This window comes from Dermacentor silvarum, chromosome 2 (genome assembly GCF_013339745.2).
Source record: "Dermacentor silvarum isolate Dsil-2018 chromosome 2, BIME_Dsil_1.4, whole genome shotgun sequence".
NCBI classification, from domain to species: domain Eukaryota; kingdom Metazoa; phylum Arthropoda; class Arachnida; order Ixodida; family Ixodidae; genus Dermacentor; species Dermacentor silvarum.
Window position 1 is genome coordinate 35,322,549 of NC_051155.1, and position 13,271 is coordinate 35,335,819.

Sequence of the window (13,271 nt, forward strand, 5' to 3'; positions counted from 1 at the left end):
ACACCACTTCTACACGGGCCGTAACGCGCTAGCACAAACGCGTTGGAAACGCGCAGTTGTTCGTTAATGTTGGGTATTTATTATCATCGTGGTGCGTGTATCCATGTGCGCTTCGTGGCGTAGTGGTTAGCGCCGGGCGTTCGGAAGCGACGGGTCCCTGGTTCGATTCCGCGCTACGGACACAAGTTTCGGATTTTTTTTTCATAAGTCGACGTGGCTACCTACTACGACGACTACTACTACTACTACTACAGAGGAGAGACAGACCCACACCCTAAGGAGCTTCGCCCCTAAAATTGATTCTCAAAGAAGAGAACATAACGGTGAACGAACAATTTTCACGCGTTGGATTTCAACTGGCGCGCGCTTTCATATCTGCGCAGCAGACGACACGCGAGTGCATCGAACGCCAATAGGAGCGAATGACACATGTTTCTAAAATGGCCTGGTTGCCCAGAGCGACAAGTGCTTGAGGGTTTCCGTTGACAGAAGTTTTGATGGTACTTCAAACAACGAAAATACAGTCGAAAACTGAACCTCAACCATTTAACAGCTGCAAGTACAACCACGGCTAACGTTTCCATCAGCAACGGCGCGACAGTGATCCTACTCCGGCGGCGGCGCGTGGCGGCGAAAAGCCGTACTGGGGCCGACGGCCGGTTCCCTTTGTTTTCCGCTCCTTTTCCCAGGCACAGAAAGATAGAGGCGCTGGATGAACCAAGGTCGGGCGTCTGCTTCGGAAAGCACATTTCCTATTTTGAACCCACTACATTCGCTTGTGTTCTGCCACGGTCAAGGTGGAAGATATACAGGTGAGGACTCAGCGGCCCGCAGGTTCCTAGTTCCTCTAAGACCCACGAGATTGCTCTTCCCGAAGCGGCCCGGGGCGGAGTGAGCTGCGATACGTTCCTGTGGGAAATACGCGCTTTGTGAAGGTTATTTTTGCGGAAACTGCTGCTGATGAAGAGAAGAAAATACTTTTGCTTTGTTCTTTCTGGGCAGCTTCGTTACCAACTCCAGTTTTGCGGAGCAGCGGCTTCGGGCTCGTTTAGTTGAACGCGTAGAAGGCAATGAATTTTGGCGGATTATTGGAACCTGCTACGCGAGTAAGCGTCTGCGCCCTGATAACAGAGCCGTAACCTTCGCTTGTCTCTTTTGTTCTCTTGACCGTTGGGTCGTTCTTTTCTTTGTGCGTTAGTTTGCCTGCTCACTCGTTCGCTTGTTCGACGCCCTGATCGTTTCTTAGCTGGTTCGCTGGTTGGTTTGTTCTTTAAATGATAACATTTGTTCCAGGGGGTTTCATACGCACCACTCGTTCCCACTTCCGTGCACTTGCTTATTGTACCGTTAATTTACTCAGTCGTTTACTCGCTCTTGATTTGTCCGCGCTTGTTCCATTGTTTTACTGCGATAATAATACTAGCCTACCACGCTGAATCCCGCGGCTACATCCTTGCAAGGATGCATGCATAAATGCGTGCCACTGTAGCGTAGCCACTGTTGCAGTTTTGAACGAAGCACTTGCGGCCCATCGCGGCAGTTTACCGATCATCAACACCGAGCCTCGCGATGTCATCTGATTGCTATCTCAACGAGATCTTTCGATGGTGTATGTGTTCGTACACCATCGAACCATACACGAACAGCGACAGCTGCGAGACATTGCGGAAAAAAGCCGACAAACGTGCAGCGGTAGTGTACCACATGGACCGTGCACACTGCAAGCGAGGAAGGCGAAAACCGCAAAACTGACCGCATAATGCCAGAAAAAAAATTGCTGCCGTTTTTGTAGTTATCAGCACGGCCGACGGCGAGCGCGGGCTGCAAGGTCGATTCACATAGATCGCGAAGCTTCGGGCGAAAAGTGGTTCAGAACGAATTGTCACCGACATCACCAAGGGTGGTTATGGGAGCAGCGATTAAAGCGCGAATATGTTAGGAGGGAACAAACATTGGGAAAGAAAAAACCGTTTTATAAATAAAGAGAGACACAGATTCATTCAACGAAAATAAGGTTCCTAATCAGTTTTATATACACATGGCGAGAACAGACAGTTCTGTTTTACATGATCATTATCAATAAATACCCTTTTTCAGCGCTCACCGTAAGAGCGCCCACCGATAGCGGCGGGCGCCGCTATCACTTCCAATGCAATGCAGCTCTTGTGTGCAGAAAGGCGCGCTCGTAAAGTTCACCTGTTACAATACGCCCCCCTCACATGTTGTGTTGTTTTGCTTGCCAACGTTTGCCTAAATTTGGTGACGCGGGCAGCTTCATTGTTTCTTAACCTATTCAGTCAAAAGCAGTAAGTTGCGACCGCGAGATACTTGTTTAATGTAGTTGTTTTCGTGCGACAGCGCTGGCCGACGGGCTTGGCGTCCGACGAAAGGACGAGAATTCTACGCCCAAAGCGTTCGTCGGCCACCAAAGAAAGTATGTTCTGTGCAGGGATGCGATTTGCACACCCGTACGGCTGACCTTTTCCTGCATCGCTTTCCGCGCTGAAAGCTCGGAACGCCCACCAAGTCGTACGGCGGGGCATTTGAATATACAGCTGTAATGGCAGACCTCCGAAAACAAGTTTCGCGGCTTTGTGAACAAAATGACGTCACTTTTGTTTTTAACGGATATGACGTCACATTATTTTTCTTCCGCCGGAAGTGTTCCCTCCTCACATAGATGGAGGGAACACATAGATGGAGAGCCCCATGAACCGCTCATGAACCACCATGTATTGAACGTGTGGGCTTCTATGGAAGCTTCGCTGCCAGGTATATCTACCTTGCGGGCTGCGCCAGCCGCGCCGCCAATAGTTGAAGGCGAGAGAGAAACGACAAAGTTGAGAGAGGTTTGACAAGAAAGAAAAAGGCAAAGCGAGTTTGCTTTCGCGTTCATTTCATGGATGACGCTGCAATTCGCGCGGACAGAAAACCCGCAGTGTTTCCGAGGCCTGTCCACGCGTCTGATTTCCATAGTGACGTTGATACTGCGCCGGTCATGTGCCGCTGGTTACACCCACCCCACCACACATTTAAACGCGTCGCCATGGCTACGTCAACTGGTATACCTCCCAGGTAAACGGGAATTACATCACGAGCGCCAAGTTCTCCCCTGGTCCTTAGTAGGCCATGCTTCTGAGAAAAAAAAAAGCCTGCTGTTATGGCAACGGTTTCGCTGATGCGCGAGGGAGACGCTGCCATCCCGTTTATCTGCAATGCGCTCGACGAGTGTGCGATTTTCTCGGCAGACGAAAAAGGAAACTAGCACGTGTTCCGTCTGCTGCAACAGTCTGTATTATTCTAACAGCTGTCATTTTCAGCCTGTTCTTTTTTGCAATGACAATTTCCTTTTGCGTGTGTGGTTCGTGTATTGAATAATGCCAGCAGCACATCTCTGTTTGCTAAAATTTTACCCTATTCCGTCATGATACGTGAGTCAGCATGCCATAGCGTGTGGGTATGAAATAGCGTGTGGCCAGAGCGTGTGGCAGGAGAATAACAGGCAGTGAAATGTATTTTGCAATTTTATTAGCAACATCCAGTCACAACTGATGTCTGAGTAGCTTCGCAGTGTAGCATAGCCGTGAAAAACTAACCGTACACGCCGCCCTTAAGATTCGTACTGCACCTGCTAAGCTGTAACTCATAGTGAAAACCATGAACTCTAATTGCGAAGGCAGTATATCCCTTCAGTGCAGTGACAAACCGACGCAGGCGAGCGAACGTGAGTGCAACACCAAGCTGCCGGGCCGCTGCAGCAGCAGCGGACGCGGCCATAGAGAAAGGAATTCAACAAGAGGGGCCACTCCCATAGGGCCCAGCGGCCGAATTAATTGACTGCAGCGTGCCAAGCGGTCGGTATCAATCACTTCCGGTTTCGGGCGCGCGTATTTTTAACGCAAGCTAGCACCCGGCTGCGCCCACCCCCCTCTTTTTTTTTTTTTGCTCTTCGTGCAGAATCGGTTTATTATTTAGTAAAAATGATTGCGAACGATCTCGTAGAGTCCCATCGAATCTGTGCCACGTGCAATTTCACAAAGTAGACGCAAACCTTTTATGCAAAGAGGAAATATTTATTTTACTCTATATAAAAGCTCGTTCCGCGCTTTTTGTGCGTTCATCCAACGTTGTGACGCCAGCAGGTAAGGCAGTAGTTCCTGTATGAAGCTCCACCGGACGGCACCAGCTGAAAAAAAAAATAAATTACAAGTATGTTACATTTTCAAGCACGTAACAGCATGTTGCAAGTATGTATCATTTTGGTATTTAGACATAGGAATACTGCGTGTAGAGGCGAAACGTGCGAAAGCGGTGAATGGGCGACATTACAAACAAAAGCAATTCGCTTTTACATACATGGCGTAGAAAATACCTGACTCATCCCTAACAATACCATAGAATATGAAAACATCTGATTTCCAAGCGTTCCCCATTTCCGGGCATTATTTCCTGCACTTTGGCAGCACAAATACACGGGCGACTTCGCGTTTCCAAATCTTGGCCTCGGGCGACGCGAATGTACGCTACATACATAGAGACGGACGCAATAGGTATTCAAGACAATGCGTGGGTGCAATGCCTTTTTTCAGTCCTATAGAAGACGGAATTTTCGAATTACAAGTTTCTGATCTGTTCTTCGGCGTTATCTTTCGCGTGTTCTGCCGGCGCCAGCAGCACAGCCCATGTTATTACTCTTGGCAATCGCCCATCGCGTTTTCAACAGGCGTGAGTACCGAAAGAAGGTATATGTTTTTGCGGAGCCATAAAAAACGTCGCAGACTTGTTCCTCTAAGATTGATTACACGCCAAACTAACTTTATCACCATTGCCGAGCTGCTTATCGCTAACTGCGTCACAGCCCGCTGTGCGGCCAGCGTGCCGCAAAAGTACCCCAGAAAGTAAGGAAATTACTTTTCAGTAATGTCTGGCGTTAGAGAAAGCGGCACAAACTTCTCCTAGCAAGATGCACTAGATTACACACCACGGCCGAGTTCTCGCTAACTGCGACACCGCGCCCTGTTCGGCCAGTGTGGCTCAAAAGCCGAAATAAGTTACAATAATCCCCTAGGAAGCGTCGGAAACATGTACCAGCACGATTCATTAACTGAAATTAACTGTGCCAAGATGGCCGAGCTGTTTTTCGCTAACTGCGTCTTAAGTCTCGGTCCCATGCCGTAAGCCTAATTGCCTCGTAGACTGTGAAACAAGATTTCTCACCTTTCCGTAGTCCAATAGTGCAGTGGGTGTCTTGTCTCAGTGCAGAAGGAACGGAAGAATACGCCGAGAGCCCAATAATCCAGGTTACATTTAAAAAAAAGGAGACAGACGGGTCGCTGCGCGCCAGCGCTCAAACGCGCGCGCAGCCGTCCTCGCTGGCTTCGGGGGAGTGTCTGGCGGATGACGCACGCATCTGGCGCGTCATTGGCCTGTGGCTAGGTAAGGCAAGGAAAATAAGTCGCAAAGCTTAAGTTCATTTATACGCAAAACGTTTTAGTTTTCGCGGCAAGGAATTTAAAAATTAATGAATGCCTGTTAACTTAATTTCACTTTCTTTTTTTTTTCGATGCTCGCGGCAGCTAAGGTTCGGCATCAAAAGTAGAGCGTGACGTATGGTGACGTGTTTCCTGTTGCCAGGTTTTGCCGAGTGTCCCCTCTTGTTGAATTTCTTTCTCTATGACGCGGCCAACCGGCTACCGGACTCGACTGCAACGCCGTTAGTTCTCGCGACCACCGCGTGGGCAACATGATTGCGCTGGCCAGTATGCGAGGCTGCGAAACTGGGTTGGTACTAGTAATGTTGACTCAACACATGCGAATAGAATGCGAAGGTAGCTGCCAAGCAAGACCCCTGCAAAACGTCCACCTTCTAGAAGCGCAGGGATTTAAAGCAGACAGAAGCATCATCTGGCCGGCAGTCTTGATTTCTGTTAGGTATTATGTATAGAAATGACATCAAGAATACATGAATAAATACTTTGATGTCTTGCTGTAGAAGATATTCGTTAATATATTACTTTGTACTGGCCACCTCCTGATGTACCGAGAAATGAACTCTCATGAAGATCATGTTCTTATCAACAAATTTTCTAAAACACTAAATAAACTTTGCTACCACTAATTAACTCATCGCGTGGCATCTGAAGGAAGTACACTGAAAACATACGCGGACAACCTCTCAATCACGTAATCATAAATAAAAATCAATGTGGATTAGCCATCTAAGGTGTTATTGACGCTGTGTTTGTCGTCTCTCTACTTTGTCCTTTTCTTACTACCAACCGATGAACGAGGTCTTGCAGGTAAGTATGGATCGGTCACAAGGAATAGTAATTAAAAAAGAACGTGTTAAATGGGACGACCCATAAGTAATTTATTCGCAGCAACAATAAAAAAAACGAGTCATAATAGCCTCGAATGTTTCCTCGCTCTTTCAGGAACCGATGAACGAGGACATGAAGGTAAGTACATTACACTTTCTGCCCGAAGCGACTCATATATAAGAATGGTAAAAAATCACAGTTTCGCCCGAAAGGCAAAGCATTGATTGCGATAGGAATTTAGGAGAAAGCCATAGGAAGTAAGCATAATACTTTTAGCGGCCGTATCAACCCTCGAACATTCGCTTGCTAACTAAATTAACGAGCCTGGTGTAAGCGCGCACATCAAATATAAACACATCACACTCGATGACCGCGGACACTAGCTGTCTAAACGCTGGCGGGAGGAAATGCGGCATCAACAGCGAGCGAAGTGACTTTCGAGTTGTCTTTCCCTTCAACTCAAAGTGAGCGCCGAGAACACACAGCACGCACAAAGCTAAGTGCCGTCGACGCACCTAGACTCTGCCCCCGACGCACATCGCTCTCAAGGAGTCAAGATACGGGCATGCGACTGCGCGCAGCCGCCACATACTCAGTTGCAGCAGGAGTAGAATGACCCCCTGCCTCCCCACCCCCGACGCCTCGCAACATTGGGTGCCTCGCGCGGGAAGACGGCGCACTTCCTACGCGCCGCCTTCCTTCCTTCGGCGCGGGCGAGATTGAGCCACGATCGTCCGCTTCCCTCGCACGCTTTCACTCGCAAATACAGCGTAGGGCGCGCGGCGACGGGTTACCGCCCTTGGACTGTATACAAAACCTCACGACGACGGCAAAAATGCGCCGGGAGTGTCCATGTAATTGCTATCGCAATAATACATACATCTAGCTGCCGAGCACGGCGATATATGGCATCAGAGCTAGTGAGCCAAACTTCTGTATTGTTGCTTGTTCCTATTTCTTTATAGGAAGAAATATATATTTTTATTTTATAAAAAATATTTATATTTTCAATCAAAGGACAGACTGAAACACTTAGAAATCTACTACGCACCACCTGCAACGCCGTAGGCGGGTAATCTGAATCGTTCCCGCACTCACAAAGTGCTTAAACGGATGTATATTGACGACGCCGATTACGTCCACCTCCTTAATACCTCTCACCAGTACTGGTACCCTCCAAGAAGCTATAAATTTATATTAAGAAGATGCTTCTACGGTAAATTGGGCCTATACTCCTTTTGAGTAGTACCTAGCAGCCCGTGGAAGCTGCAGGGCTCGTTAGCCAATAGGAAAGGCAAAAGCCCCTCATGACGTGTTCATCCTCGCCGCGTCGTCTGCTCGGTGTCTCTTTCGCCTCTATACTCGCCTGCTTGGTGGGTACTTCCTCCCCGAAGTTATCATAGCTTGTATATTACGCCGGAAAATGTAAGGAAACGATAAGGCTATAACTCCCCCCCCCCCCCCCCCCTAGCAAGACGAAGTGTGTCTATAGTAACATTACGTATATTACAGCAGTCGCGAACCACGCACTGTTACATGCTACAACTAAAGTCACTATGCATCAATTATCGTGCTGACAAAACTCGCTTGCTACTGCAACCCGACAGCTCAATTATCGCTAGCCCGTTAAAGTTTATGGCAGCCGCAATGTATGACGTAATGCGTGTGCACTGATTTTAAGAAGAATAAATGAATAAACAAAATGTGTTTTTCAAAGCAGGATCATGTTCTGATGTTCAATGCGTGACTGGGAAACAACACAATGTTTTGAGAGAGGTGCCTGAAGTTACAGATGTCACTGGCACCCAAAGTTTTCATCCCTCCTGCTAGCCTCCTCGTCAAAGGTTCTTGTGTCCTCCCCTAGATTGACAACGACTGGTTGTGAGTTGTCGACAATTTCGTCTATGATGTAGTCAATTGCTTTCATCTTTTCTTCTTCTTAAATAACATGCTTAACATATTTATTGAACTTCTGTGGACTTACTTGTGCTATGGCATCCGCAACATGTTCCTTCAGCTCTTGCATTTTGAATCAGCGGTTCGCAGATGCGAGAAACCGCTTCATGTCGCTCCACACCAGCTCTATGTGGTTGAACTGGCGGCGATACGGTGTTAGCCTTAAAATGAGGTTTCCAGCAGCAGCAGCAATGCAATCTACACGGTATGTGTTGCCATGAAATTTCAGTCTCAATAAGTTTCATCAACTCTGCCCTTACCATATCGTCACTCCAGTGGAACCCCTTTTGTGAAATCTACGCCGGGCAGTTCAATTGCATTCCTGTAATTCCTCAACGTAGGAAAGGCATCTTGATAGTTTTATCAGAACAGAACAGAACCCTCCAGATCTGCTGGTATTAGTTGGAACAGTGCACCACTCAAGCACCTTGTCGTGCCTTTGCATCAAATACGGAACACTCGGCTGCACTGCTCGTCAGCACTCACGCATGTCAAACACGCCTCGCAAGCATGGATGGGGTGAGGAGAACTTTGTGTTCGCCTGTGCGCAGGTATGCAATGCCTTCCTCGTCGCAAAGCTTATTTACGTGCATTAGGCACTAAACTGCGCGCGAGATCAAGTTCAGGTTGTGCATAGAGTATTCGCGACTTTCGACTCAATGGGAACCAACGCGCAGGGATAATTTGTTTCTCCCTTCAGTATCTGCTGGGATAATGCATTTGTTTGTACACTAACTTATGTCTCGGTTTTTCTTTTACAAATTTCCAGATCGTTCACACTTTTACACAACGCCGACCCTTGCCTCTAGCTAACTAAATCTAGACCTAGAGAATGCGTTATGGCCTTCGACTTCGAAAAAACATGTACTCAGGCCTACATGACTAATTTGAGCATGATATTACAGAGGAAGCAATTAAGGGAATAGCAACGTACGTTCTCCCCAAATGCCCTCTTTGCTTGGCGATGCAAACACGGCTTAAGTGCCGAGTCGTAGCAACCGAGCGAAGAAAAGATGCAAAGAAGGATAAAGGTAATAATGAAATGACCCCATACCGGAGCAGTGGGAGTGCGGGCTGACCAGCTCTCAGCTCGAGACTGAGGAACGCCTGATCTCCCAGGCTAGAGCAGCAGCGGTCGCTCGCAGCTTTCTGAACTAAGAAGAGGCCACCCACCTTTATTTTATTTTTATCGGCTCGAATGTTTCTACAACAACACATCCGGCAATTGGCCACTAGTGCTTTGGCAATCACTACGTCATAAAAAACGCTTAGGTGTCCTCGTGATTTTCAAATGCTGCAATAGAGGTCGCAAGCAGTGCAAGGTGCAAAAAGAAGCTTCATTATGGCTTCGCGAACCAATGCTTTACAATCTGTATTCTCTCTCGCTCTGTGTGTGTGTATGGACGGAGAGAGAGCACAGTTCATCGTGTACGACTGTGTGCTGCGCTGACCTGCAAACCTTCGTCGAAAGAGTTTCGGGCAAAGGCGTCCATGTGTCTAAAGAGGGGGTACTGTATTGAAAAAGGGTTGGGGGGGGGGGGGGGTACGAGGATGAGACGGCGCGCAAGCTGGTCTGCGAAAGCTTGCAGTGAACGCAAGCATCGCGCCAGCGTGCATACGCGTCACAACTTAGGGAGGTGCTTTGTCGAACGGTGGCGACAGCACCAGAAACAAAAGATGGAGGGGTGGGGAGACAGCAGGCGGCCGAGGCGAAGGCGCCGCCGAGGTAAACAAGAAAGCACCAGGTGTCAGGGGAGGGGGGGAGTGTGCCGTCGCCGTATTTCCGCACGACCTACACCAACGGCATAGAGCCGCGGTTACGCGAGGACTCGAGGCAAACTTCGGAACAACTCAGTATATAAGGACAGACTTGTAGTAGGCGCGTTGCGTAGAAATGTACCGTGCTTGTAGTGAGCGAAGCCATTTAAAAATAATGATTTATTGTTAAATTCGAGGCTCTGACTTACTAATGTTTGAACGCTGGTTGGTTCTTCGGCATATATTGACAAAAATAGCGCGTAGACAAAAAAGCGCTCTATTTTCGTAAAAAGACGTAATTCCGTACCCATTCCATTCGGGGCAAAATGCGCTTAATTGCATTCCCATTCCATTCCTTCAAGCGTTGTCGCCATTTCATTCCCATTCTATTCCGGTGTCGCGAAAATGTGGAATGATTCCGGAGTCATTCCAATTCCGGAGCGTTAACTCCGCAACACTGGTAGAAACCTTAAAGGTGTATGCTAGGGCACGGAAGCCAACCGTCTGTGTACGACTGATATCCCAACCTGATTTTGCCCTAGAAGTTACACTAGCAAGCCCCGTGGAATTGGCAATAAAGTTGATTTCCTATATTTCCGATAATTGATTTCGCAATCGTGCCAGAGCCTCAAATAAAAAAGCGATAAATACTGTTGAAATGACTGTACATAATAAAATACGGGGTGTTTTTTATATGATACGTAAATTTAAAAATCTTATGCAGCCGACAACGGAATTTCAGCCATTGAATAGGATTACTGAAAGCGTCAGACATTACTCCCTCGAATAATCATAATGCACAATTAACTAATTACCAAATTACTAATTACATTTTCAGATATTCATTTTATGGCAAATATAGCAATTTATTGCATCATCCACTTGGAACAAATCTTAAGGATGGCCCATGTTTCGAGATATGCGCCGTGAGACTTGCAGTGAAAATACACTATTGGTCCACTTACTTTGTTATCAAATGAATTGAAGCAAAAAAAGTGCAGTTTATGCATTGATGTACAAAAGTAACTGGAACGCCACGTATATGATTGTGGATTTTGGGAACGAATGCCTCGAAACTGGTGTCATCCTAAAAAAGTTCGGCAGAGAAACTTAAGAATGCTTACGTGTTGGAATGCGAAAGCGTAGCAGTCTTTCTGGTGACATGCCTTTTTTAAATTTTTTTGCGCGTTTCTTCTCCACGCAAGCACTCGCGTGCGTTCTAACTACGCCTCGGTAAGGCCAAATGAAAACGCGCCAAGCGTCTCAACGCACTCCCTTGCCCGCGAGGAGTAAATAACACGAAGGAGTGTTCAGCGGCGTTCAATGGGGCATTAATATATTTTATTTCATACACTCATTTTTTGCACTCGTGACGTGGCACCACATCCTGCCTATTAGCTGTGTTGTCACGTGCCTAACGACGCACGCACCGTGCCACACAGCTAGATGGCTGCGACGTGACGTGTGCAATGACGCACACTCTAGGCACACCTTTAGTCAGCCAGAACCGTGGAGCCGCCGTGACGTCGGGAACAGTGTTGGTCTCGCACCTCGGAGGCCCGGGTTCCCACCTGAAGGAAACTTACCTAATTTTCTTTTCAAATGGATTTATTTATTTGTTTCCAGGAACCTCGCTGAGAAATTTGACGTCCTTCTGAATATTTTTTGACGTGTTGTTACTCTTTGCCGTCGGCCATTTTTGGTACTATCATTCGGTTACGCCGCCGACTACAACGCTGGATTTTCACGTAATGGGGCATATAATGCGTTCGCAGGACAGCGAGATCCGGCGAAGATCTGCTTGCGTATACGGGAAGTCTGCAGATATCATTTTTTTTTCGAAATCGGCGTATGGCGACGCCATGGCTGAGAGAGCCTGAATGAATCAGATGGCCATCGACGGCTAACACAGAATATCGCATTCCTGCAACGACGATACGGTGACTAGCGTGACCTGCAATTAGCACAAGGGTAGATAGCCCAACGTTTAAAAGAGACAGGCAGGCTTTGTTACCGGGTACGGTGGCCACGGTGTGCCGGAGGACGACAAAGACGTACTGTCGTCCTAAGAAGAATTCACCACCGCAAACAGGAGGAGAGGGACTTAACGGAACGTACGTTACGGCTTGCGGTGGCAGGTTGAGGAACTCTATAGAGTATAAGTGGCTGGGTGCGTCGGATATTACGCGGGCGTCAAAAGGGAGTTCCATTTGCACATCACCAGTCGAGCAGTCGATAAGGGCTGAGTGCGTCGAGAGAATGTCTATGCCGAGGACCACGTGAGGACATTGCGCAAGCACGGGAAACAAAACGGTGGTCTCTTGGCCAGCAATGCACTCTCGGGCAATGCACATCCAAGAAACGCAGGCATACTGCCATCCGCGACCCGCACTGTGCGCTGAATAGCAGGCGGAATAACTTTGCGGAGCTGAGTACGGAGAGCAGCACTGATTACTGAAGTCTGCGCTCTGGTGTCTATAAGTGCGGTAATGGCAACGTCATCTACTTGAATGTCGAGAAGTTTTCTGGAGTATAGTTTTCTAGGAGCATAGGTGCCAGGCCGTGCAGGGGACGATTACCGGCGTGGTTGCGGCGATAGAGATCGACGCCTTGTGGTGGCGGTGAACGGCTAAACCTGGAGTGTGGAACGGCGCCATGGGAAGCGTGTGTATTAGAGCGAGGGGAAAAAATCGGGGTAGCTTGCAGTAGTGGTGCAAGGCTAAAGAAAAAGCGGAGCTGATCGGTTCCTAGCTGGTTCTGGCTATACGAAGGGATGCTAAGTTATACGAAGTAATGCCAAGTGACGCTAAGTTATACGAAGTGTACAAGCATTTTCTCGTGGTCCGTGGCATCGGGGAACGCCTCCCGAAGCACTTGCAGTCGGGTGTCCTTTTCGACCCCTTTTTGGAAATAAAGTTTCACCACCACCACTACTGTAGGCACTTTTCTGTTTAACTTAAACCGAATTCATGACTCTTTCTTTTTCACCTCCGCCGAACAAGCCTATCGTGAGTATTTATTTTCCTCTAACTTTACATCCAAGCCCTTCAGACAAGCTTTTTCGAAATGAATGATCTTGGGCTTCCAGTATCCAGCAGAACACGACAATAACATGATTGCCGTCTACCTTCTGCTTATGCAACTGCAGTTTGCAGAAAAACGCTTGATGAGGTTTTCATAAACTGGCGAGTAGACGTTTTCTCTTCCTCATTTTCGCTTTCACCAGCAGTAGGTGCT

General features: G+C 47.8%; 1 protein-coding gene across 6 annotated transcripts in view; it reads left to right on the forward strand.

Moving 5' to 3' along the window:
- The first annotated feature begins 6,380 nt into the window (after nt 1-6,380).
- Nucleotides 6,381-13,271, forward strand: part of LOC125942970 (neprilysin-11-like) — a 633,184-nt gene continuing 626,293 nt past the window's right edge. For 5 of the 6 annotated variants that reach the window (XM_049661262.1, XM_049661263.1, XM_049661261.1 and 2 more), the window contains exon 1: nt 6,381-6,458. In XM_049661262.1, coding sequence (XP_049517219.1) covers nt 6,441-6,458 — 18 coding nt within the window. In that variant the 5' untranslated portion in view covers nt 6,381-6,440. The remainder of the gene's footprint in view (nt 6,459-13,271) is intronic. The other variant, XM_049661266.1, reaches the window with a different exon arrangement.